Here is a 27,127-nt window from a genome sequence, read left to right as displayed (position 1 = left end):
GACGAACCATGACTTTTCAGGCTTCAGGGCTGGATGCTTGTTTCACACTGATAAGAACATAAGAGTTGCCGCTGCTGGGTCAGACTGGTGGTCCATCCTGCCCAGCAGTCCGCTCATGTGGCGGCCCCCAGATCAAAGACCAGTGCTCTAAATGAGTCCAGCCTCATCTGTGAACGTCCCAGTTTAGCAGGAACTTGTCCAACTTTGTCTTGAATCCCTGGAGGGTGTTTTCCCCTATAACAAACTCCAGAAGAGCGTTCCAAATTTTCTACCACTCTCTGGGTAAAGAAGAACTTCCTTACGTTTGTACGGAATCTATCCCCTTTTAACTTCAGAGAGTGCCCTCTCGTTCTCTCTACCTTGGAGAGGGTGAACAACTCTCCTTATCTACTAAGTCTATTCCCTTCAGTATTTTGAATGTTTCGATCATGTCCCCTCTCAATCTCCTCTTTTCAAGGGAGAAGAGGCCCAGTTTCTCTAATATCTCACTGTACGACACCCTCCTGCCGTTGCTCTCAAAGACCAGTGCCCTAGATTTACCTGCATACGTTCTGGTTCAGCAAGAACTTGTCTAACTTTGTATTGAATCCCTGGAGGGTGTTTTCTCCTATAACAGACTCCGGAAGAACGTTCTAGTTTTTCATCACTCTCTGGGTGAAGAAGAACTTCCTTACGTTTGTACGGAATCTATCCCCCTTTCAACTTTAGAGAGTGTCCTTGTCATTATCTACTAAGTCTATTCCCTTCAGTATTTTGAATGTTTTGATCATGTCTCCTCTTTTCAAGGGAGAAGAGGCCCAGTTTCTCCAATCTCTCACTGTATTTATTTATTTTGATTTCTATCCTGTTGTCCCCAAAGAGCCTAGAACGGGTTACAGGTTTAACATACATAGTAGTTAACAGGTTACAATTTACACTAGATTAGCCATAATTTCAGTACATGTTTCCGATACAATTTTTTTTCTAACTAGACACATATTTAAGATCTAATACTAATATACAGTTTACTGGTTATAATTTACCCTGGTTAATTAATGATTCTCATTCACATGGACCTTTAGTATGGCTCGGTAGATCACAGATAGCACTGCACACTGCCTTGCAGAGTCCATGGCTTGATTCTTAAATCAAGTGGTCCATACTCCAAGTCAGCTAGGGCTAAAGGTGCTATAAAGGAGAGAATCATGGTTGTAAATAAGAGCGACATCTGTTGGCCAGATTTAAAGTCCATGATTGAAGGTTCTACAAAAAGCCCTGGTGCAAGGCTCCTGGCTACAAGATCATTACTGCAATAGCCAAACTAAGGGCTCCTTTTACTAAGCTGCGCTAGCGGTTTTAGCGTGCACTGCAATGCCACACATGCTAGGTGCTAACGCCTCCATAAAGCTGGCGTTAGTTTCTTCGCATAGTGCAGGACTTAGCACGCGCTAATCTGCAGCACAGGTGACGGGATAATCGCATGCCAGAGACCAGCGCGCCGAAAATCGAGCGCTGACAATTCGGCGCAAGAAAGAAGCGCGCCACAGGAAATCTTAGTTTTAAAGAGCTCTGACGGGGGGTGTGCATAGTGTTTGCGCTGCCATTGGGGAGGGTGTGGGAGGTGAAACCCCCCACATTATAGAGAAAACAGAACTTTTCCCGAAAAAATTGGAAAAAGTTCCGTTTTCTCTATAATGGAGGGTTCCAACCCACAACCCCCCCCCAACAGCAGTGCGAACACTATACAGTAAAGTGGGGGGGTTCTCCACTCACACCCCGCTTTGGAGTGCTTTAAAACTAAGTTTTCCCGCAGTGCACTTCTTTTTTGCGCCGAATTGTCAGCGCTCAATTGTCGGCACGTGACTGACTATGAACCGCAGCGCGCACTAAAAACGCTAGTGCACCTTAGTAAAAGGAGCTCTAAGAAAAGTAGAAGAGCCTATTAAAATAGGGGGCAAAACCCCTGGGTAGATGCAAATAAAGGCTCCGCTGGTGTTCAACTAATGTGGGAGAAAAATGAGAAAGTAGAGCCCACAGAGCCAAAAAAGAATGCTCAAGCTATAACCAAGAAATGATAATAAAATTGCCTTCCAGCCCACTTTCCCTGATATCACAAAGAAGATTTTACCTTTGCTGAAGTCCTTGGGATCCAAAGATAAGCTGTAACCTGGAAGAGTTTCCAACAGTAGTTTATAGCATGCTCTCCAGCCAGGTTCAGCTATACTTGGCGCCACACACTGCATTGCAGCAACACGCTTAAAGAAGGCGGACTTTCGGTGGAAACCAATAAGTTCATATAGTTCAGACAGAATGCTGTAGCGCTGAATTTTTTCCTCCTCAGAAAGCTGTGGTGTAATACAAATAAAAAAATAAGAATGGAGATAAACCCTTGCAGAGGTCATCCCAAGTTCTCTACCTGACTGGAAATGGAAACATTCGTGAAAATTTAATATTGGCTAAAGATATAGGAAATACCGTATTTTCACGCATATAACGCGCGCGTTATACACGATTTTACAAACCATGCACGTTATACGTGTGAGCACGTTTTACAACTTTTTTTTTTTCAATCTGATCGGCATCCCCCCTGCAAACCGGCATCCTCCCCCCCGCTCGCGTCACCCCCCTCCCCCGCGATCGTACATCCCCCCCAGCACCGCAAAACATGTCTTACCTGATTCGGCACCGGCACCGGCACCAGCACCAATGCACAGGATGTGCCAGTGCCAGTGCCCGAAGATCCTCCCTAGTTGGTTTGGGTTGGTTTGGGCTGGGCTGGGCGGTGCGGTGCAGGAGAGATCCTCCTTCTTCCTGCGCCGGGCTGGACTAGGCTTTGAGCATTTGCGCATGCTCAAAGCCTTCTGGTCTCGCTCTCTCCAAGATCGCGGGGGAGGGGGGTGACGCAAGCGGGGGGGGGGAGGATGCCGGTTCGTAGGGGGGATGCCGGATCGGATTGAAAAAAAAAAGTTGTAAAACGCGGGTAAGCGAGCGGGGGGGGGGAGGATGCCGGTTCGTAGGGGGAGATGCCGGATCGGATTGAAAAAAAAAAGTTGTAAAACGCGGGTAAGCGAGCGGGGGGGAGGTTGCCAGTTCGTAGGGGGGATGCCGGATCGGATTGAAAAAAAAAAGTTGTAAAACGCCGGTAAGTGAGCGGGGGGGAGGATGCCAGTTCGGAGTAGGCGGGAGGAGGTTTTAGCATGCGTGGTATACACGTGTGCGCGCTATATTAATTTTTTTTTACATAGATTTGTGTTCCCCGCGCGCTATACCCGTGTGCGCGTTTTACACGGGTGCACATTATCTACGTGAAAATACGGTAATTTTCTAAGCAGTCATTCAATGATCATGCCTTAACAATATTATTGTACATTATTTATCACAAATACTATTTTACCCAATGGGGCCTGTGACAAAAAAATGCAATAATATTCTTAATGCTTGCTGTTAGTAAATGACCTCCAAAATATTTTGTGCCGATATAGAAACTTGTGAAATTGCTCAGAATATACAGTACATATATAATCAGATACTTAACTAGTACAATGCATGATTCCATCTGGAGCAAAGCTGAAAAATAGACAATATTATTTTAAAAATGCATGAATTATGCAGAAAAGTTACACCTGTCTCAACAGATGTAAATTTATGTGGTTGTTTGCCGGGTAGCAATTTTATAAAAAGGTATATAGATGCCAGAATGAGAGGGCATAGGATGAAGTTAAGAGGTGAAAAGCTCAGGAGTAATCTAAGGAATTTTTTTTTTTTTTTACTGAAAGGGTAGTAGATACATGGAATAGTTTCCCGGTAGAAATAGTGGAGACAAAGACTGTAGCTGAACTCAAGAAAGCGAGGGACAGGCATTTGGGTTCACACCTTGATAATCTTCTTTTCAGTAGACAGGTACAGTAATCTGGACAATAGGTTTTATCCCCCTAATCACAGGAAACTTGCAGAAAGCATCAAACAGTTTCTTCAGATCGCCTCCTTGTGTCATTGGGCTATGCCCGTCTCCCTCAGTTCGTACCAAAGCAATCGATAACTTCTAAATATGAGAAATAACAAGGAGGATATGGGAAACTTCCCAACGAAGTCCATTTATTCTGCTCTACAATCAAAACAAGTACTGTAATTAATCAAATGGAAAAAATACCATAACCAAGGTGGAACATAACAACCCACCCACCTGAGTGCACCAGCACTAACATTTATACAGCATTTCTTGTTTCTTATAAGCTTTTGATACAGAGAACTATTGTAACACTCTTCATCTCTATTAGATGGGCATCCCACGGGCATTTCTTTACCTCTTGGCTGCCCAAAGACAAACATCTGGAACACCACAATACAGCTGAGACCTTAAGAAGGTGTACTCTGACAGGATGGGCCATCCAGACTACTGTACCCATATACTATCATGGTAAGATCCTAATCTTCCCTTCCAGTGCAAAAAGTACAGCAGCCAGAGTCGGACTAAAAGGATGTATCAAAGCAGTCCCCCAATTTAGGGTGGGACAGATGAGCCTGCTTTAAGCACCAAGGACCCAAAAGCTGTGCCTTGTTGTGCTACCATGTCCACTCTATAAAATTTTGTAAAAGTCCATGTAGCTGCCTTAAAAATCTCCTTGGATGGTACAGCCTAGGACTCCTCCCCCCCCCCAAATGATAAAGCTATACTTCTTGTGGAATGTGCCTTCAACGAAATTGGAGGCTGTTTACCACTGCCAATGTATGCAGAAATAAGATAAAATTATGTTCTCACCTGTTAATTTTCTTTCCTTTAGAAGCAGCAGATGAATCCAGACAAGTGGGAATAGCTCACATCGACCAGCAGGTGGAGATAGAGAAACTGATTAACCGTTGGCCTTATAGCCCGGTATTCTCTCTGTCCATTCAGTTATGCTCCTTGCCCAAGCATCCCGAGATAGGAGAATGAGCATCATAAAAAACTTCTTTCCAGTATCAAATGCAACAATGAGACATTACTGAATACAACTACCAACAATAACCCAATTGGAAAAGAAACCAAGACTGCCCCCGAACACCTATATAGATATTGAAGTTAAAGGGTGGGGCTCTGGATTCATCTGCTGCTTCTAAAGGAAAGAAAATTAACAGGTGAGAACATAATTTTATCTTCCTTAGCAAAGCAGCAGATGAATCCAGACAAGTGGGATGTAGCAAAGCAAAACTCAAATCGGGTGGGAAGCTAATGCCGCCTCCGCAATCACTGAAGCGCCAAAGCTAACCTCCTCACGGGCTGCCACATCTAACCGGTAATGCTTTGAAAAGGTATTTCCCGACGACCAAGTAGCCGCCCTGCAAATCTCCTCCAAGGAAAGACCCCCGGACTCCGCCCATGACGTAGCTAAAGCCCGAGTTGAATGAGCACGAAGTTGCTCTGGCACTTGCTTCCCTGTCAACAAATAAGCCGAAGCAATTGTCTCCTTGACCCAACGCGCAATGGAAGCTTTCGACGCGGCCATTCCTTTGTTTTTCCCCGCGAACAATACAAAGAGGTGATCCGACCGACGAAAGTCGTTAGTCACCCCCAAATAATGTAGAATCATCCGGCGCACATCCAGGAGACGCAACAACGAGTACTGCTTCCCCCAATCTTCCTTCCGAAAGGCCGGGAGGAATAAACACTGGTTCATATGAAATGAAGACACCACTTTCGGCAAGAAGGACGGTACCGTTCGAACCGATACACCAGCATCCGAAATCCGCAAAAAAGGATCCCTACAAGATAGCGCCTGCAATTCAGACACCCGTCTTGCCGAAGCCATAGCCACCAAAAACACTGTTTTCAAAGTGACATCTTTTAGCGTAGCCATGGATAAAGGCTCAAAAGGCACCATTCGTAACCTCCCAAGGACCAGCTTAAGACTCCATGAGGGACACGGTCTCTTCACAGGAGGTCTGATATGGTGAACTCCTTTTAAAAATTGGACTACGTCGGGCTGTGATGCCAGCGCCAAACGAGAAATCCGGCCCCTGTAACAAGCAATGGCCGCTACCTGAACCTTCAGAGAATTATAGGCCAACCCTTTCGCTACTCCCTCTTGCAGAAAGGAAAGAATAGCCGATAAAGACGCCCGGAAGGGCGAAATCCTGTGCCTCCCACACCACGAGTCAAAAACTTTCCAGACTCTAGCATAGGAGGTCGACGTGGAAATCTTCTTTGCTTGAAGAAGCGTGGCAATAACCTGCTCCGAATAACCTCTATTCCTCAGCCGCGACCGTTCAATAGCCAGGCCGTAAGACCAAAGTGGGACGGATCTTCTATGGAGATTGGACCCTGAGTTAGTAAGTCCCGAGTCACCTGAAATTTCAAACGATCGCCCGCATATAGCTGCATCAGATCCGCGTACCACGGACGACGTGGCCAATCTGGAGCTACCAGGATCACCTGTCCCTGAAAGAGAGCGATGCGTTGTAATACTCGACTTATCATCGGCCAAGGAGGAAATATGTATAGGAGGGAATTTGGAGGCCAAGGGAGAGTCAACGCGTCTACCCCCTCCGAGTTCGGTTCCTTGCGTCTGCTGAAGAACCGAGGCAGCTTTGCATTGCGAGACGAGGCCATGAGATCTATCTCCGGGAGCCCCCACTTTAGGACTAGCATATCGAACGCCTGAGCGGACAGCTCCCACTCCCCTGGATCGAGACGATTTCTGCTGAGGAAGTCTGCCTGAATATTTTCGTGACCCGCAATGTATGCCGCCGAGAGGAGAGGAACATGCGTCTCTGCCCATTGAAACAGCATCATTGCCTCCTTGGCTAACTGAGGACTCCGGGTACCCCCCTGCCGATTGATATACGCCACTGCTGTGACGCTGTCCGAAAAGATCCTGGTTGGACGGTCCTGAATCCTGGACTGAAATGCCAGAAGCGCCAGCCTGATAGCCCTCAACTCCAGCATATTGATCGACCACTGGGCCTCTACCGAGGACCAAACCCCTTGGATCGATGCTTGGAGGCACTGAGCCCCCCAGCCCCGAAGACTGGCATCTGTCGTGATTACGACCCAATCCGGTGTCGCTAATGGCATGCCCCGAAAAAGATTGAACTCGTTGAGCCACCACTGCATGCTGGAAGCCGCTCGAGGAGTCCACTGGAGACACTGATCGTAATCCTGGGACGCCGGGGACCACCGTGAAAGAAGAGACATTTGCAACGGTCTCATGTGGAACCGAGCCCAGGGTACCACCTCTAGAGCCGCCACCATCGAGCCTAGAACCTGTACATAATCCCAAACCCGAGGTCTCGGGGATTGAGAAGTAGACGAACCTGAGACTGTAACCTCTCTCCCCGCTCTCGGGGTAGAAACACCTTTCCCTGACAAGTATCGAACATCACCCCTAAATGCACTAAGGATTGGGACGGGGACAGCGAACTCTTGGGAAAGTTGATGATCCACCCCAAAGACTGAAGGAGAGAAATCACTCTCTGAGTCACCGACAAACTTTCCTGCCTTGAAGAGGCGCAGATCAACCAATCGTCTAAGTAAGGGTGAACTCGAATCCCCTCCTTGCGGAGACATGCTGCCACAACCACCATCACCTTTGAAAAAGTGCGAGGAGCTGTTGCCAGACCAAAGGGCATCGCCCGAAATTGATAATGCTGGCCTAGGATCGCAAACCGCAGAAACCTCTGATGCGGGGGCCAAATCGGAATGTGGAGGTACGCCTCCTTGAGATCGAGGGAAGTGAGGAACTCCCCCGGCCTCACTGCCGCAATGACAGACCGAACTGTCTCCATCCGAAAATGACGGATACTGAGAAATTCGTTGACTCGTTTGAGATCCAGCACCGGTCTGAACGACCCCCCTTTCTTTGGCACAATGAAGTAAATGGAATATCTGCCGAGGCCCACTTCTTCCTGTGGCACCGGCACCACCGCCCCCAGATCCAGAAGTACCTGAAGAGTCATTCGTACCGAGTCCCTTTTGGTTACCCCATTGCATGGGGACACCAAGAAAGAATCGGCGACGGGAGAGGAGAACTCTAACTTGTAACCGTCTCGAATAATTTCTAGCACCCACTGATCCGACGTGATATTGGCCCACTCCGCTACAAAAGCCGACAGTCTTCCCCCTAAGGGAATAGCGGAGGGAGCCAAGACCCCGTCATTGTGAAGATCGATTTGCTGGGCCACGGGCTGACTGAGCTGAAGGAGGTTTTGCTGCACGAAAGGAACTTTTCTGCGGAAACCTAGGCCTTGAAGAAGGGAAGGAACCATACGTGGACCTAACACCCAGTTTACCTGTCCGATATCGGAAACGCTGTCTCGAGGTGGAGGATTTCAACGGGGGTCTAGGCCTATCTTCCGGCAACCGTTGGGTTTTGGTATCCCCAAATTCCTTAACTAATTTATCTAAATCTTCCCCAAAAAGCAAACGGCCTTTAAAAGGGAGCTTTATGAGCCGGAGTTTAGACGCTGCATCTGCCGCCCAATTACGGAGCCATAAAGACCTACGAGAAACCACCGCAAGAGACATTTGTTTTGAGGAATGGAAAGAAGACAGCAGAGCCCAATGAATCCCTCAATCCTCCGGAGGGTAGGGTGGAGAAGGGACCTGGGAGGGCCCAGGTGTTACTCCTAAAGCCGGCACCGATCAGCCAGGCACCCCTGTCTAGCAGAAGAGAGCTAGTCTCAACAGCAGACTCAAGTCGCTCAGAAATGCACCCAGCACAGCCAAAATCCAGGAGCTAGAGGACTAGCTCACATTCCTGCTGGGAGATAGAGCAAACTGAATGGACAGAGAGAATACCGGGCTATAAGGCCAACGGTTAATCAGTTTCTCTATCTCCACCTGCTGGTCGATGTGAGCTATTCCCACTTGTCTGGATTCATCTGCTGCTTTGCTAAGGAATAGCCATTCAAATCCATCTAGAAATAGTAGTCTTGGAGGCTGTCTTTCCAAGGCGACTACGGCTTGTCAATACAAAGATATTTGATTAGGGGGGAAATGGGTGGGCTTTACTTGTTGTTATTTCATAATACAGGACTATTTGAATAGTTTTACAGTAATGATACTTTTATGTATTATTGAGTAGGGAGGGAGGGGAGGGGAGGGGAGGTTATTCTATTCAATAAGAATAATTTAAATATTAGATTTCTTACATAATTTTTAAAATATTACTGAATATTAATTTGTTATGAAATGTTATACTTAAAGCATATATGAGAGTTAATCAAGTGTGTATCTTTAAGTTCATATGAGTTTAACTGCTACACTTGTTGTAACATGCAAAAATGAATAAAGAATTTAAAACAAAATCAATACAAAGAGATTGTCAGACAGACAAAAGGGATACGTCACCTCTAGGTAACACAGAACTACTCGCCTGACATCCAGCAATGCCAAATTTTTATCCTGCTGTTTTCCTCCTGTGAACGAAAATGCTGGCAACCGAACTTCCTGATTTACATTAAATGCCAAAGCCACTTTCAGTAGAAAGAAAGGCACAGTGCGCAAAGACACTTCAGCATCTGTAAACCTGAGGAAAGCCTCCCTGCATGAGAGAACCTGAAGTGCCAACATCCTTCTTGCCGAGACAATAGTTACCAGAAAAACTGTCTTCATGGTGAGATCCACGATATTCTAATCTACCAACTCTCCGAGATCGGCATCACCTCTATAGTCCTTGAATGGTTCTCAAAATTCCTCTGCTCCCGATCCTACACTGTCAGCATTGCTGTGAACAAGGCTGTCTGTGAACTTCAATAAGATAAGTTGCTCAACATTTCATATTCTGCTAATTTCACTGGTTTTCAGCATTATATCTGCTTAATTTCTCTTCTCCTACCTGTTTCTTACCTAAAAAAAAACAAAAAAGCACAAAAAAATAAACCCTTCTCTTTCCTCTGTTAAATCTCATTTCCTTTTCCTCTTCATAGGAATAAGGGTAAGACTTTGTTAACTCTAATTAAATCCTGGTGCCTGTGGCTCAGGGTGACTAAAGTAGGGAAAATCCTGTTATAAATCCTGTGTTTTAGGGTAGCCACTGATTTGTTATAGAACCTGCATTTCTGTTTAAAATACTGTGTTTTAGGTTGTATAAAGCCTATATTTCTGACTCACTAGTTTTTAGCCATTGTGTCTGATTAGGTGGAGAAGGGAGGGGCTCTGTTTTACTTCGAAGGTTAATTGCATTATCTTTGGGACATTGCTGTGAACAAGGCTGTCTGTGAACTTCAATAAGATAAATTGCTCAACATTTCATATTCTGCTCCTTTCACTGGTTTTCAGCATTATATCTGCTTAATTTCTCTTCTCCTACCTGTTTCTTACTTTAAAAAAACAAAAAAGCAGAAAAAAAATAAACCCTTCTCTTTCCTCTGTTAAATCTTATTTCCTCTTCCTCTTCATAGGAATAAGGGTAAGACTTATAGTCCCACCATATATAGAGACCCATATAATCAGGACTACTCAAATCAAGTCACTTCACAACCAATCAAGATGACCTTTATTCTATGAAATCACTGTGGCGCTTTAATTCCAAGACATACTATTTGGAGGCTTAAGGCTTGCCCCATCTGTCTTCAACTTGCTAGTATTAAGGAGGAGCTCTGCAAACTTAAACAGGAATTGAATTCAATTAAAGCAGCTTCCATCACTCCACAAAATCATACCAACTTACCACCTCTACCTCAAAGAATAAAACAGCCCAGGAATAAATGGGTCACAGTAGGCTCAGGAAGACTGCGACATGTAACACAGAAACATCCACCTTCACTAATATTACCTCTACAGAATTCCTTCGCTCCACTAGTGCACTGAGATACTCAAGAAAACAGAAGGGAGGTGGGACTGGAACCAATGAAGGTAACTCAAGAGAGCAAGCACACCCTAAGCACAAATAAAAAGGCCAAAAACAGAAAACTATTACTGTTAGGGGATTCCATCATCAGAGGCATTAACCTTGGAACACAAGGCGAGGAGACCAAAATAGTGAAATGTCTTCCAGGATCCTCAGCTACCAGGAGTTCCAGGCAAATACAGACTATAATGAAGGAAGAAACTAAGGATTTTAACACTGATGTTGTCATCCATCTAGGAACAAATGACCTGGCCAACAACTCCACACTTGCAGCACAGAAAGCTTTTCGGGAGCTTGGTGAGGGCGTGAAACCTTTTGTAAAGACTTTAGCTTTTTCTGAAATACTGCCTGCATATGGAAAGGGGGAGCAAAGAGTGAAAAACACAGAGGACTTTAATAGATGGCTCAAAGCCTGGTGTCATCAAGAAGGCTTCAGGTACATAGGAGGATGGGGAAATACATGGAAGGACAAGAAGCTATATTGCACTGATGGGCTACATATTACTACAGCAGGAAAAAGAAATCTTGCAGAGAAATTTAGACAATATTTTTCTAGGCATTTAAACTAGAAGGTGGGGGTGGTGTAAGTACGAAGGACAATTATAGAGACCACCCCCGGCAAAAGAAAAGATATGATAGTAGTAAAGACTGCAACACAAGCAATATCAGCAACTCATTTCTTAGTATTACAACGGAAAGTGAAACGAAACAAAAATCCATACGAAAAAGGAGATTATCGCTGAAAAATAGCTGGAAAGCGATGACCACAAATGCTCGCAGTCTAAGCAACAAAGTTCATGATCTGCAAGCCCTGATGTTAGAGGCAGATCTAGATATTGTCGCTATCACAGAGACATGGTTCAGTGAATCACATGGATGGGATGCAAACATAGAAACATAGAAACATAGAACATAGAAAGGTGACGGCAGAAAAGGGCTACAGCCCATCAAGTCTGCCCACTCTACTGACCCACCCCATTAAGTCTGAGTGCTGCTCGACCCACGTAGGGATCCCACGTGGATGTCCCATTTATTCTTAAAGTCGAGCACGCTTGTGGCCTTGATTACCTGCATCGGAAGTTTGTTCCAGTGATCCACCACTCTTTCTGTGAAGAAATACTTCCTGATGTCACCTCTAAATTTCCCTCCCCTTAGTTTGAGCGGGTGCCCCCTTGTGACCGAGGGTCCCTTGGGAAGGAATATATCGTTTTCTACCTCGACACGACCTGTGACGTACTTAAAAGTCTCAATCATGTCACCTCTTTCCCTGCGCTCCTCTAGAGAGTACAGCTGCAATTTGCCCAGTCTTTCCTCGTATGAGAGACCCTTGAGTCCAGAGACCTTCCTAGTGGCCATCTGCTGGACCGTCTCAGCTCGAAGCACATCTTTACGGTAATGTGGCCTCCAGAATTGCACACAGTACTCTAGATGAGGTCTCACCATGGTTCTATACAGTGGCATTATGACTTCAGGTTTGCGGCTGACGAAGCTTCTACTGATACATCCCATCATTTGCCTCGCCTTGGATGAGGCCTTCTCCACTTGTTTGGCAGCCTTCATGTCTGCACTGATGGTCACTCCCAAGTCCCGTTCCTCTGAAGTCTTAGCTAGTGTTTCTCCATTCAAGGTGTATGTTCTGCATGGATTTCTGCTGCCGAGATGCATGACCTTACACTTTTTAGCGTTGAAGCCCAGCTGCCATGTCGTGGACCATTTTTCCAACTTGATCAGATCCTGCGTCATACCATCCGTGGGATTGCTTCCACCCACTATATTACACAGTTTGGCATCGTCGGCGAACAGCGCTACTTTACCCTGAAGCCCTCGGGTCAAGTCCCTTATGAATATGTTAAAAAGGGATGGTCTTTTTAGGAAGGACAGAGATGGTCATAAAGGTGGAGGAGTAGCTCTCTATGTAAAGATCAATATCCAAGCGACCGAAATGCAAGGGACCTGGCGAGAGGAAGAAGCGATATGGATTGCTCTGAAAAGAGAAGATGGAACTTCTATCTACGTGGGTGTAGTCTACAGACCTCCGATTCAATCGCAGCAAATTGATAAGGATCTGATTGTGGATATCCAAAAGTTTGGAAGGAAAGAGGAGGTTCTGCTGTTAGGAGATTTCAACCTGCTGGATGCGGACTGGAATGTTCCGTCTGCGGAATCGGAAAGAAGTAGAGAGATTGTGGATGCCTTTCAAGAGGCTCTACTCAGACAAATGGTGACGGAACCCACAAGGGAAAAAGCGATATTGGATCTGGTCCTCACAAATGGAGAGAGTATCTCTAATGTTCGAGTGGGTGCTCACCTGGGTAGTAGCGATCATCAAACAGTTTGGTTTGATATAACGGCTAAAGTGGAGAGCGGCCGCACGATACTTAAAGTCCTAGATTTCAAACGTACGGACTTTAATGCTATGGGAGAGTACCTGAAGAAAGAGCTGTTAGGATGGGAGGACATAAGAGAAGTGGAAAGACAGTGGTCTAAGCTGAAAGGAGCGATAAAAATGGCTACGGACCTTTATGTGAAGAAAATCAATAAAAACAAGAGAAAAAGGAAGTCGATATGGTTCTCCAACCTAGTGGCTGAGAAAATAAAGGCGAAAGAGTTGGCGTTCGTGAAATATAAAAAAAACCAAGACGAGGAGAGCAGAAAGGACTACAGGGTGAAACTGAAAGAAGCCAAGAGAGAGATACGTCTGGCGAAAGCACAGGCGGAAGAACAAATGGCTAAAAATGTAAAAAAGGGAGACAAAAATTTTTTCAGATATATTAGTGAAAGGAGGAAGATGAAAAAAGGAATTGCTAGGCTAAAAGATGCTGGGAACCAATATGTGGAAAGTGATGTGGAGAAAGCGAATGTGCTAAACAAATACTTCTGTTCTGTGTTCACAGAAGAAAATCCTGGAGAAGGACTGAGATTGTCTAGCAAAGTTACACGGGAAAATGGAGTAGATTCTGCGCCGTTCACGGAGGAGGGTGTTTATGAGCAACTTGAAAACCTGAAGGTGGACAAAGCGATGGGACCAGACGGGATCCATCCCAGGATACTAAGGGAGCTCAGAGAGGTTCTGGCGAGTCCTATTAAAGACTTGTTCAACAAATCTCTGGAGACGGGAGTGATTCCTGGGGATTGGAGGAGAGCGGATGTGGTCGCTATTCATAAAAGTGGTCACAGGGATGAAGCAGGAAACTACAGGCACCGGTGAGCCTCACTTCAGTTGTTGGAAAAATAATGGAAGTTTTGCTGAAAGAAAGGATTGTGTACTTCCTTGAATCTAATGGGTTACAGGATCCGAGGCAACATGGCTTTACAAAAGGTAAATCGTGCCAAACGAACCTGATTGAATTTTTTGATTGGGTGACCAGAGAGTTGGATCGAGGACATATGCTAGATGTAATTTACTTGGATTTTAGCAAAGCCTTTGATACAGTTCCTCATAGGAGGCTGTTGAACAAACTTGAAGGGCTGAAGTTAGGACCCAAAGTGGTGAAATGGGTCAGAAACTAGCTGTCGGACAGACGTCAAAGGGTGGTGGTTAATGGAAGTCGTTCGAAGGAAGGAAAGGTGAGTAGTGGAGTCCCTCAGAGATCAGTGCTGGGGCCAATCCTGTTCAATATGTTTGTGAGTGACATTGCTGAAGGGATAGAAGGAAAAGTGTGCCTTTTTGCAGATGATACCAAGATTTGTAACAGAGTAGACACCGAAGAGGGAGTAGAAAAGATGAAAGAGGATCTGCAAAAGTTAGAGGAATGGTCTAATGTCTGGCAACTAAAATTCAATGCAAAGAAATGCAGAGTAATGTATTTGGGGATTAATAATAGGAAGGAACCGTATATGCTGGGAGGAGAGAAACTGATATGCACGGACGGGGAGAGGGACCTTGGGGGTGATAGTGTCCGAAGATCTAAAGGTGAAAAAACAGTGTGACAAGGCAGTGGCTGCTGCCAGAAGGTTGCTGGGCTGTATAAAGAGAGGCGTAGTCAGTAGAAGGAAGAAGGTGTTGATGCCCCTGTACAGGTCATTGGTAAGGCCCCACTTGGAATATTGTGTTCAATTTTGGAGACCGTATCTGGCGAAGGACGTAAGAAGACTTGAGGCGGTCCAGAGGAGGGCGACGAAAATGATAGGAGGCTTGCGCCAGAAGACGTATGAGGAGAGACTGGAAGCCCTGAATATGTATACCCTAGAGGAAAGGAGAGACAGGGGAGATATGATTCAGACGTTCAAATACTTGAAGGGTATTAACGTAGAACAAAATCTTTTTCAGAGAAAGGAAAATGGTAAAACCAGAGGACATAATTTGAGGTTGAGGGGTGGTAGATTCAAGAACAATGTTAGGAAATTCTACTTTACGGAGAGGGTGGTGGATGCCTGGAATGCGCTCCCGAGAGAGGTGGTGGAGAGTAAAACTGTGACTGAGTTCAAAGAAGCGTGGGATAAACACAAAGAGTCTAGAATCAAAAAATAAGATTAAATATTGAACTAAGGCCAGTACTGGGCAGACTTGAATGGTTTGTGTCTGTATATGGCCGTTTGGTGGAGGATGGGCTGGGGAGGGCTTCAATGGCTGGGAGGGTATAGATGGGCTGGAGTAAGTCTTAACAGAGATTTCGGCAGTTGGAACCCAAGCCAGTACCGGGTAAAGCTTTGGATTCTTGCCCAGAAATAGCTAAGAAGAAAAAATTAAAAAATTTAAATTGAATCAGGTTGGACAGACTGGATGGACCATTCGGGTCTTTATCTGCCATCATCTACTATGTATGTTACTATGTCAATAGGAATGGCACCTCATCCTCCCCCTGGATACCAATCTGCGGAGTCCCGCAAGGCTCACCTCTATCCCCCATCCTCTTCAACATTTATATGACCTCTCTAAAACTCCTCCATCTATCCCCCCTTGAAACAATCTACACCTATGCTGATGACATCCTCGTCCTTCTCGAGACCGACTCGAACCTCACTAATCTCTCAGAGAACATATCCTCTTGTATCTCGAACCTCCAATCTTGGGCCCATACCGTCCAAATGAAATTGAATGAATCCAAAACAAAACTACTCTGGCTTGGCCCAAATTTAGCTCATCTACCCACCTCTATCCCTCTGTCCTCTGGCTCCACTCTGCAGTTCGAATTCTCCAGCAAGGTCCTGGGCGTCATCATTGACTCTACACTGTCCTTCAATGACCACCTCAACTCCCTGGCAAAAAAATGCTACTTCAGCCTACACATGCTGAGGAAAGTAAGATCCTGTTTCCACCAAAAACATTTCGCCGTTCTCGTCCAATCCATCATCCTCTCCAGACTGGACTACTGCAATTCTATCTTCATAAGCCTAACAAAGAAAAACCTTCTCAGACTACAACGGATCCAAAATGCCGCGGACAAGCTTATCTTTGCCAAAAGTAAATTCGATCACATCTCACCGCTCCTTTCCAAGCTTCATTGGCTCCCGATAACTTCCAGAGTTCATTTCAAATGCATCTGCCTAACTTTCAAGATCCTCCATGGCATCCTTCCTCCATTAATCCCACTTTCTTGGAATTCCTCAAATCTTAATACCACCAGACCTACCCAAAAATCGAAATTATCCTTCCCCTCATTAAAAGGCATTTCCCACCCAGGAAAACTGGGGACTTCCCTCTCCTTCAGACTCATCAAGCTTTGGAACAACCTTATCTCCCCCCTTCAAAACCTGAGCGCTCTCCAACCCTTCCGTAAACAGCTGAAAACCTGGCTTTTCTCTAAAACCTAACACTCCCCCCTCTTCTGACATCCTAGCCCTCTAACATTCTCCTCTGCTCTGATCTTCATCTAGCCTTCCTTGGAGTTTCTTTCTTATTACAATTCCTGTAAACCGTGCCGAGCTCCGCAACTATGGAGATGGTGCGGTATACAAACCCAAGGTTTAGTTTAGTTTAGTTTAAATGTTTCGATCATGTCTCCCCTCTCCCTACGTTCATCGAGAGTGTAGAGCTGCAATTTGTTCAGTCTCTATTCGTATGAGAGACCCTTGAGCCCCGAGATCATCCTGGTGGCCGTCCGCTGAACCGATTCAATTCTGCGCACATCTTTACTGTAATGTGGCCTCCAGAATTGCACACAGTACTCCAGATGAGGTCTCACCATGGCCCTGTACAACGGCATTATGACTTCAGGCTTTCGGCCGACGAAACTTCTATTGATACAATCCAATATCTGCCTTGCCTTATATGAAGCCTTCTCCACTTGACTGGCAGTTTTCATGTCTGCACTGATGATTACTCCTAAATCTCGTTCTGCTGAAGTCCTAAAGTTTACATTACATTACATTACATTTATGATTTCTATTCCGCCTGTGCCTTGCGGTTCTAAGCGGACTACAGTTAAAAGAGATCAGGACATTACCGAGAGAATTACATTACAACGATTTAAGTAAATTACATGTTGTGGTATAGAAATACAAGTATAAAATATCTGGATTTATCGATAGAATAACTTGACAGGGTTCAAGTAGTTACAAGGTTCAGTGGGGAAAACAATATAGGCAACTGAAGAAAGATACCTAACTTTGGAGGAATCAGTTAAGTGGATACCTAAGGGAGATGCTTATTTAGGAGTTTGGATATTTTTCGTAAATGAGGTTCAAGGGGATGACTAGTGTGTTATTTGCTGGGGAGAGTGCATGTGCGATTCGGGAGGGGAATATTAAGTAAGGACGTGTTTTTTGAAAAGAAATGTTTTGATTTCTTTCTGAAACACTTTGATGTCTGTTGTTTTGATCATCAGTTTGGTGATGGTGGGGTCAATTTTCGCTGCCTGAGTTGCTAGAAGGCTGTCGTAAAGTTTCTTACGTCGGGTACCATTATGAGGGGGGAAGGTGAAAAGATTCCGAGTTCTTCTTGATCTGGGTAGTCGGTAGCGGCAAAGACGGTTGTTCAGGTAATTGGGGGCCATACCATGGGTTACTTTGAAAAGTAAGCAGTAGAGTTTGAATTGAGTTCTTGCTTTTATCGGAAGCCAGTGAGAGTCTACATAGGCGGGTGTGACGTGGTCGAATTTGCTGAGCGAGTAGATGAGTCTGATAGCTGTGTTCTGAACGGTCTGTAGTTGTTTTATCATAGTATTTGGGCAAGGTAGGTAGAGGCTGTTGCAGTAATCTAAGGAGCTGAGTATGAGGGATTGTACAATGATCTTGAAGTGTTCTTTGGAAAAGAATTTTCTTATTTTTCTTAGGTTTCGCATGGTGAAGAATGCTTTTTTTATGGTTTTGTGTATTTGTGTTTGCATTGTGCAGCCTCTGTCTAGATGTGTTCCCAGAATTTTGAGAGTATTCTGTATTGGATATTTGATTGTGTTTACATCTAGTTCTGTTAGGGATGGTTTTTGTTCTCTAGTAGTAGGAATTCATATCCTCCTCTAAATTCATATCCTTCTCTAGTAGTAGGAATTTGGTTTTCTCCGCATTCAGTTTTAACTTGTGGTTCGTCATCCATTTTTCTACAGTTTCCAATGTTGTTTTCAGGCGTCCGTTGGAGATGGGGTCTTGGATGTCGAAGGGGAGGAGGATGGTTATATCATCCGCGTAGCTGAAGGATGTAATGTTTAGGGCGTCTAGGGCCGTGCCTAGGGATGCTATGAAGAGGTTGAAAAGTATGGGCGATAGAGGGGATCCTTGTGGAACTCCGCAGGGGTTTGACCATGAGTCGGATAGAAGATCATTTGACTTGACTCTGTATGATCTTGTTTTGAGGAATCCTTGGAACCAGTTGAGAACATTACCTGATATTCCTATGGCATCTAGTATCTGGAGTAGTATGGAATGGTCAACTAAGTCGAATGCTGCTGAAAGATCGAGTTGGATGATTAGTAACTTATTTCCTTTGCTGAGGTGCTGACGGGCTATGTCTAGTAGGGAAACCAGAAGTGTTTCAGTACTGTGATTGGTTCTGAATCCGGATTGAGTAGGGTGTAGGATGTGGTGGTCTTCTAGGTAATTGGCGAGATATTGTGCTACTAGACCCTCTATGAGTTTGACATATAGAGGTATAGAAGTGATTGGTCTATAATTTGTTGGGCTGTCTATTGGGCCTTTGGGGTCTTTTAGTATGGGAGTAATTATGATTTCGCCAAGTTCCGGGGGGAACTGACCTTCCCTTAGGGTGGTTTGCAGCCATAGCGTGAGACCAGCTGTGAATTTAGTGGACGCTGTAGCTAGTAGATAAGGAGGACAATTGTTCAAATCACATGAAGATTTGCTGTATTTTTTATACAGCCGGTCTAGGTCTGACCATTGTGTCGTTGGGAAGTCGGTCCAGATCCTATCTGCTGAGGTGGCTTCGTCTTTTGTGGGTTTTATTAGTATCTCTTCTAAGATGTTTCGAGAGTTGTTGAATGTGAATCTGATTGTGATGATTTTGTGTTTGAAATGGTCCGCTAGTTGGGAGGCTGTTGGAGTTTGGTTTCCTAGGGTGGCGAGGTGGGGTTTGGTATCAGTGAGATTTCTGACAAGGTTGAAAAGTTTTTTTGTGTCCGGTTTATCGGTGCCAATGAGTTTGGAGTAGTAGTCTGTTCTTTTTTCCTTCAGTTTGATTTTGTATTGTTTGATTTGGTGTCTCCATTCTGTTTTGGTGTGGTCTTGTTTCTGTTTTTTCCATGTCCTTTCTAATTGTCTGCATTGTCTTTTTAGGTGTAGGAGTTCGGCGTCAAACCATTTGTCTGATGGTCTGCATATTTTATTTTATTTTTTTAGTGGTGCTAGTTTGTTTAAAGCGGATTCACTTGTGGAGCGCCAGGTGTTTATGAATCCTTTGGGATTGTTTAGGTCTATTTCTAGGTCTACTGTGTCCCAGAATGTGGTAGGTTCGATTTTCTTTCTGGACTTGAAGCTTGTTGTGTGTGGCGTGGGTTTGTCGTTATTCTGCACCCAGTTAATTGTGAAGGTGTACTTGTAATGGTCAGACCATAAGGTGGGATGCCATGAGCCGTTGGTAATGTGGATGTTTTGTGTGTTAAGGTTGGGGGAAGTGTAAGCGGCTATATCAAGTTGATGGCCCTTTTCATGCATGGGTTCGGGATTGAGTATCTGGTAAGATAGGGTGTTGAGATATGAAAGAATGTCCGCTACTTGTTTGGAGGTGTGGTCTTCTAAGTGCAGATTGATGTCTCCTAGGATCAGGTTATGTGTGGAGGAGAGGGAATGCTGGAGGATAAATTCTTCGAGTTCTTGTTTAGAGGTATTCCATTTTCCTGGTGTGACATAGCAGAGAAGGCAGTTCAGAGTTCCTGTGAGAGTGTTGTCAGAAAGTTGGCAGGCTAGAAGGTCTAGGTGGGGGGTGGAGTGCATGGCTAGGACTTTAATGTTGAAGTTGTTTTTTGCAATGATTGCTAGACCTCCTCCTCTTCTCTTTTCTCTACATACTAGCTTTAGTTTGTATCCGTTTGGGCAGAGTTCAGTAATGCTAGGGTCTGAGTCAGAAGTGAGCCAGGTTTCGGCTTGGAAGAGGCAACCTAGATTATCTTTGATCAGCCAGTCTTTGATTAGTTCTGTCTTTGGGTTGATAGATCGTATATTCATATATGCGCATGCTATTGATGTGAATTTTATGAGAGGGTGAGTAGTTAGTGTATTGATTAGTGTTCTGGAAGGTGTTTGAAGTTTTTGTGGTCTTGTCTTAGGTTTTGTTGGGGGTCTTTTTCCCCAGATTGTGAGAATGTTTTCGTGGTTGGATGATGGACAAGATGTCAGGGTTCTGGGGGTTTGGACTTTCCTGTTGGGTTGAACCAGTCTGTGTGTTGTTGTGAGGATGGGTATAGAATGTGTGTGGTAACCTGCAGTTTTCCATTTCTCTATGAGTAGGGAGAGCAGTAGTAGGACTAGGATGAGTTTAAATGTGCATGTTGCCATTTTTGTGTGTAAAAAGGGGTGTTGGTTCTGGAGTTCTTTGCTCTATTGGTGTTATCTGTCTCTTTGGATTGCCTATGCCTGAGTGGTGAGAGTTGTTCTTAGTGCTCTTAGATGTTTAAACAGGATAGTGTGAGATGAATACAACAATTACAATATTACAAGGTACGACCAACAAAATTAAGTATAGCAATATTACAAGGTAAAACCAACCGATTAAGTATAGCAAGGTATACCAACTGTTAAGTATAACTAGGTACAGCAGGTTAGTTGAGAATGAAGCTAAGTGATAACCTGATCCTGGCGGGGGACAGGTTTTACAAATTAAGTATAACAAGGTTTACCCACGAATTAAGTTTAACAAGGTATTCCAACCTTTGCGTATGGTAAGGTATAGCAACTAGTTAGTTGTGCTTAAATCTAAGTGATTACCTGATTGGAGCCTGTTATTTTGTTAGCTTCAGTATCCTACTGTCGTCACTGCAGGCGCTTCACAAAGGCGTGCACTAAGGCGCATGCGCCTTTGTTGCGCGCCGAACGGCTGAGCACCGTTGGCGCTGTGCTCTTTTAAATGTTCCCTTTCGGTCAGGGAGAGGGACGGAGCAGGGCTCCCACGCTGCCTCTCCTCGGGAACAATCTGGATACACTGTCTCCCGCTGGTGGCCTGAAAGGGGGCCCGGCTGGCTGCTGAGCTCTTTTAAATGTTCCCTTTCAGTCAGGGAGAGGGGCGGAGCAGGGCTCCCACGCTGCCTCTCTTCGGGAACAATCTGGATACGCTGTCTTCGGCTTGTGGCCTGAAAGGGGGCCCGGCTGGCTGCTGTGCTCTTTTAAATGTTCCCTTTCGGTCAGGGAGAGGGGCGGAGCAGGGCTCCCACGCTGCCTCTCTTCGGGAACAATCTGGATACGCTGTCTCCCGCTAGTGGCCTGAAAGGGGGCCCGGCTGGCTGCTGTGCTCTTTTAAATGTTCCCTTTCGGTCAGGGAGAGGGGCAGAGCAGGGCTCCCACGCTGCCTCTCTTCGGGAACAATCTGGATACGCTGTCTCCGTTCAAGAAGTACGTCCTGCATGGATTTCCGCTTCCGAGGTGCATGACCTTACATTTCTTAGCATTGAAGCCTAGCTGCCAGGTTGAGGACCAACTTTCCAATGTAAGCAGGTCCTGTGCCATATAATTCTGTAAACTGCATTCACTTACTATATTACATAGTTTGGCGTCATCGGCGAATAGTGTTATTTTACCTTGAAGCCCTTGAGTCAGATCCCCTATGAATATGTTGAAAAGGAGTGGACCCAGGACCGAGCCCTGCGGCACTCCACTGGTCACCTCCGATGTTTTAGAGAGGGTACCATTAACCACCACCCTCTGAAGTCTGCCACTCAGCCAATCATTGACCCATGCAGTTAGTGTCTCTCCTAACCCCATCGATTCCATCTTGCTTAGCAGCCTGCGATGTGGGACACTGTCAAAAGCTTTACTGAAGTCCAGGTACACGATGTCCAAAGACTCTCCCAAGTCCAACTTTCTTGTTACCCAGTCAAAGAAGCTGATGAGATTGGATTGGCAGGACCTACCCTTGGTGAATCCATGCTGACTGGGATCCCGAAGATTCCCTTCATTCAAGATCGTGTCCAATTTGCTTTTAATTAGTGTTTCCATGAGTTTGCACACTATTGATGTGAGACTCACTGGTCTATAATTCGCAGCCTCTGCCCTGCAACCCTTTTTATGCAGAGGAACGACATTAGCTAATTTCCAGTCCAGGGGAACTTTCCCCTTACTTAGGGAGAGATTGAATAGCTCAGCCAACGGTTTCGCCAGGACATCGCTCAATTCTCTGAGCACTCTTGGGTGCAAATTGTCTGGTCCCATGGCTTTGTTCACCTTGAGTCTTGCCAGTTCACTGTAAACTTCACCTGGTGTGAACTCAAAATTCTGAAACGGGTCTTCTGTGCTTTGTATTGCCTTCAACTGCGGACCGTGTCCCGGTGCCTCACAGGTGAAGACTGAGCAGAAGTATTCATTCAGTAGTTCGGCTTTATCGGAATCTGCTTCCACGTAACTTCCGTCTGGCCTTCTAAGGCGTACTACCCCGCCTGTGTTGCTTTTTCTGTCACTAATATAACTGAAGAAGGATTTGTCCCCCTTTTTAATGTTTTTTGCCAGAATTTCTTCCACTCGAAGTTTTGCCTCCCTAACTGCCATTTTGACCGCTGTAGACCTGGTCCTATATTCTACTTTTGCCTCTCTTTTCTCCGTGCACTTGTAGGAGAGAAACGCTTTTTTCTTCTCCTTAATGAGGTGCGAGATCTCCGCGGTGAACCATTGGGGTTTATTGTTTCTTTGTCGTTTATTTACTGATTTTATGAAGCGGCTAGTTGCTTCATGTATGGTTGATTTCAGTGTTAACCACTTAGCTTCTACATCATCGGTCTCCGCTTGGTCCTGCAGCATCCGATGGACGAAATCTCCCATGCGTGCGAAGTCTGTGCCCCGGAAATTGAGTACCTTTGTTTTCGTGTTTGATCTAGGGAAGCCTTTCCTAAGGTTGAACCATACTATGTTGTGGTCGCTGGAAGCTAGCGTATCGCCTACTGAGACCTCTGAGACGCTTTCCCCGTTAGTGAGTACCAGGTCGAGGATCGCCTGGGCCCTAGTGGGCTCCATTACCATTTGTTTGAGACGTGCTCCCTTTATGGAGGTTAAGAGCCTTCTGCTACCGCTGGTTGTCGCTTAAAATGAGTTCCAGTCTGCATCAGGCATATTGAAGTCTCCTAGCAGTACAGCTTCTCCTCGTAGAGTGATATTCTCTATGTCTTCAATTAATTCTGCGTCCATGTCTTCCAGTTGTCTTGGGGGTCTGTATACCACACCTAGGTACAGGCATTTTTCTCTGCCTCTTGCCAGGTTTACCCAGAGGGACTCCCCGGTGTACTTGACATGATCTCCATGTACATAGCGCATTGAAATGCATATCCCTCGTGTGACTACTCCCAAATCCCAATGCTCCTTCAAGCACCCCCACTTCCACCCTCTATATCCCCATCTCTCTGTAACTCCCAGATCCTCCCATCCTCTTTTCTCTATTTTTGTTCCTCCCCACCCATTCTCTACATCCACCCAATCTTCCAATACTCACTTCCAACATCCAACCTGAACCCCTCCCCCCTCAAAAGATTCCACTAATTTCCTTAAAGGCCCCAGTTACCACAGTTTTGACTGCAAGGTGTTAAATGACTTACATAGCCAGTGCTTCTCTCCAAGACTACTGAATTCACTCAAAACATATGGAATGAAAAGTCCACTAAAGAACCATTTTACCACCCATTCAGGCTATTCCTGAAGGTTCAGTGTTACCTTGAATATCAACATCTTCATACCGTGCTGAGAGCATAGATAAACTGCTTCACATAATACAGATGTTTCTCCTCAGAGCCCCCCTCCAGATGATTAGAAAACAAAAGCTGGAAAGGAGAATGCCATGAAGGAAACATCCTAAAAGTCTATTCTAGCTTTTTGAGGAAGCATCACCCAGAGCTTACAATGTTCAATAAGTGCTAGATTCTGGTCAGCACTGACTGCTCAGAGTCTGATTTTCTATGGTGCTCCTACCACTTTGAGGAATTCAGTTCTTCGAGGGATTTCTTAATTTCATTACTGTTAACAAAAATTTGTGCCTTCCATTAACAGTCACTACCAAGTTAGATAGGACAGACATTCCCACTTGGAATCCTCATTACTGCAGTTCTGTTTTTAATGTAAAGTTCTTTCCTTTTCCTTACCGTCTCAATACTTACGGCAGAATATATCTTCACCTCCGTGTTATCATATTGATAGATTTTAATTTGCCTCCCCTCAGAACCATATCAGTCTCTTAAAATAGGAGCAATTTTATCATGAAAGGTTCTAAGATGAGCAAGCAGGTCTGACTTTAACCTAAGTTCCCTAATGTACTCTCTTTATTTCAAAAAAGGGGGGAGGTAATGGTCTGTGGGGAACAAATTCTCAACAAGCCCTGAATGCACTGAATTGGGGATGCTCCCTTCCTCCCTTCTGGAATGCCTAATATACCTAAGTTTGATCTTCTGTTGCAATTTTCTTTAACTTCTATTTTATCTCACAACAATTCAGTATAATGTTGTGGACCTTTCTTCCTCTTCTCCCACTTCCAGGTCTTCCAACTAATTCTCAAAGGCCTCCATTTGAGCTGTAATAGCCTCAAATCTCTCCACTAAGCATGAAACCACTATGTCCATAATTTCTGATTTAGCCCTTCTAAATTTCTTGCAAGACTTCTTCTCATCCAGCAGAGAGATACTTTTAAAACCAATAAGTGGAAATATTTTTTCACTCAGAGAATAGTTAAGTTCTGGAATGCATTGCCAGAGGATGTGGTAAGAGCGGTTAACATAGCTGGTTTTAAAAAAGGTTTGGACAAGTTCCTGGAGGCAAAGTCCATAGGCTGCTATTGAGAAAGACATGGGGGAAGCCACTGCTTGCTCTGGATCGGTAGCATGGAATATTGCTACTATTTGGGTTTTTATCAGGTACTTGTGATCTGGATTGGCCACCATGAAGACAGGATACTGGGCTAGATGGACCATTGGTCTGACCCAGTAAGGCTATTCTTATGTTCATTATTATTCTCAGGATGACATCCTAGCAGCCTCGGAGAAGGGCTCTTGGGACTGGTGCTTTCACCTACCATTGGGCCTGATTTGACTGCATACAGATCTTTAAGGTTGCAGTTCATGATTTTACCTGTTTAGGTATGTTTATACATGCAGCCTGCGGCTAACCCAGAAGCCTTCTCTCTGACATTAGAGGGAAAGCTTCCGGACCAGCCACAGGCCACGTGCAGAAGCCGCTGCTCACGGCTTTGCGAAAAGAACTGCTGTTGGGAGGAGGGAGCTGTTCAGAGGGCAAGGTGGGAGGGAGGGAGGAATGATTTTTTGATGTAGAACAGAGGGAAGGACAATGAGATGTGCATTGGGACATGGAAGGGAGGAGGAAGGTCATGTTTGGACAGGAAGGGAGAGGTGGGACCCCAGCTCATAAGTACGAGTCCAACATAATTTTCTGACGAGACCTTAGGCTCCTAAGATTGGCTGAAAACAGAATACAAATTTAGGAACTCAGCCTCTCTTAAATATCAGGCCCACAATGTACTATAACTAAGGGGCCCTGTTACTAAAGCTTAGCATGCAACTAATCAACATTAACTATACACTATAGTTGGTAAGGATTTTTCTTTTAAGAACAAAACTGAAAGAATTCCTTATTAAATAGACCTTTAAATATTAAGTATTCCAGACACTCACTGATTCTGTACGGAAGCTAGTCATATATTATGTTTTATATTAGAAAATCTATTAAAACTCATTTATAAGAAAGATGCCCAAATGCGTTAGGTTTATTTAAAAGGAAATTATTGCTGTGTACTTAAATGTGCAAGCTGTCATAGAAATAGGTTCGCACAGATTCCCTTTTGACAACTCAGTTCCAAAAACAAGAACACTTGATCATAAAACTACAATTTATGAGTATTTCAGCATCAAGTCAAGTCAGAATTCATCATTTCCCCTCTAGCTCAGAAAATGTTCACAGTTCAAAATGCCTGCTAGTTTATGAGCTGGACCTTTTTTTTTTTTTAACCCAAGGCTTTTTAGTAGCAAAGCTAAAAGCACAGGCTCCTATATCTACTATGAATATATCACTCCTGACATCTAGTGGACAGTTCAGAGTCTGAACCATCAAAAATCCTAAGAAAAGGGTTTCTTTTTTTTTAATTATTTTCTTTGCTCTTTCCCTCATCTTTTTAAAAGGGACAGAAATTTTACATAATTTACCACTCCCCCCTTTCCACAATATTACTTACAAAGATATTAAAGAAAGAATTAGAATGATGGAAATGACATTTTTCTGAACTTTAGAGGAGGATATGAATTACTAATTATTAACCCCCACCCCTTTTATCAAGCTGTGCTAGAGTTTTTAGCACGGGCCAGCAAGGTAACTACTCCGACGCTTATAGGAATTCTATGAGCATCAAAGAATTTATTGCGCCAGTCTGCGCTAAAAACCTCTAGCAGAGCTTGATAAAAGGAGGGGGGGCTTAATAGCAATTCATATCCTCCTCTAAAGTTCAGTAAAATGTCATTTCCACCATTCAAACATTCTAATTCTAATTAATATCTTTGTAAATAATATTGTGGAAAGACTCTTAGGTAAAATTTGCCTCTTTGCAGATGATACAAAACTGTGTAATAGGGCAGACACCTCTAATGGTGTAAATGGCATGAGGAAGGATCCAGCTAATCTAGAAGAATGGTCCCAATGTTAGCAACTAAAAAATGCAAGGTCATGCACTTGGGCTCCAGAAACCCAAGTGAGAAATACCATTTAGGAGGAGAAGTACTTCTGTACTCGAAAGAAGAGCCAGA

The 27,127-nt window shown here is 44.6% G+C and overlaps 1 protein-coding gene across 8 annotated transcripts in view; it reads right to left on the bottom strand.

Moving 5' to 3' along the window:
• TRAPPC9 (trafficking protein particle complex 9) overlaps positions 1-27,127 on the bottom strand; it is a 1,198,476-nt gene that overhangs the window by 1,123,743 nt on the left and 47,606 nt on the right. For all 8 annotated transcript variants that reach the window (XM_033933661.1, XM_033933662.1, XM_033933667.1 and 5 more), the window contains one exon: positions 2,108-2,324. In XM_033933661.1, coding sequence (XP_033789552.1) covers positions 2,108-2,324 — 217 coding nt within the window. The remainder of the gene's footprint in view (positions 1-2,107; positions 2,325-27,127) is intronic.

Source organism: Geotrypetes seraphini, chromosome 2 (assembly GCF_902459505.1).
Source record: "Geotrypetes seraphini chromosome 2, aGeoSer1.1, whole genome shotgun sequence".
NCBI classification, from domain to species: domain Eukaryota; kingdom Metazoa; phylum Chordata; class Amphibia; order Gymnophiona; family Dermophiidae; genus Geotrypetes; species Geotrypetes seraphini.
Note: the sequence above shows the minus strand (reverse complement) of the source record. Positions and strands in the feature narration are given on the sequence as shown.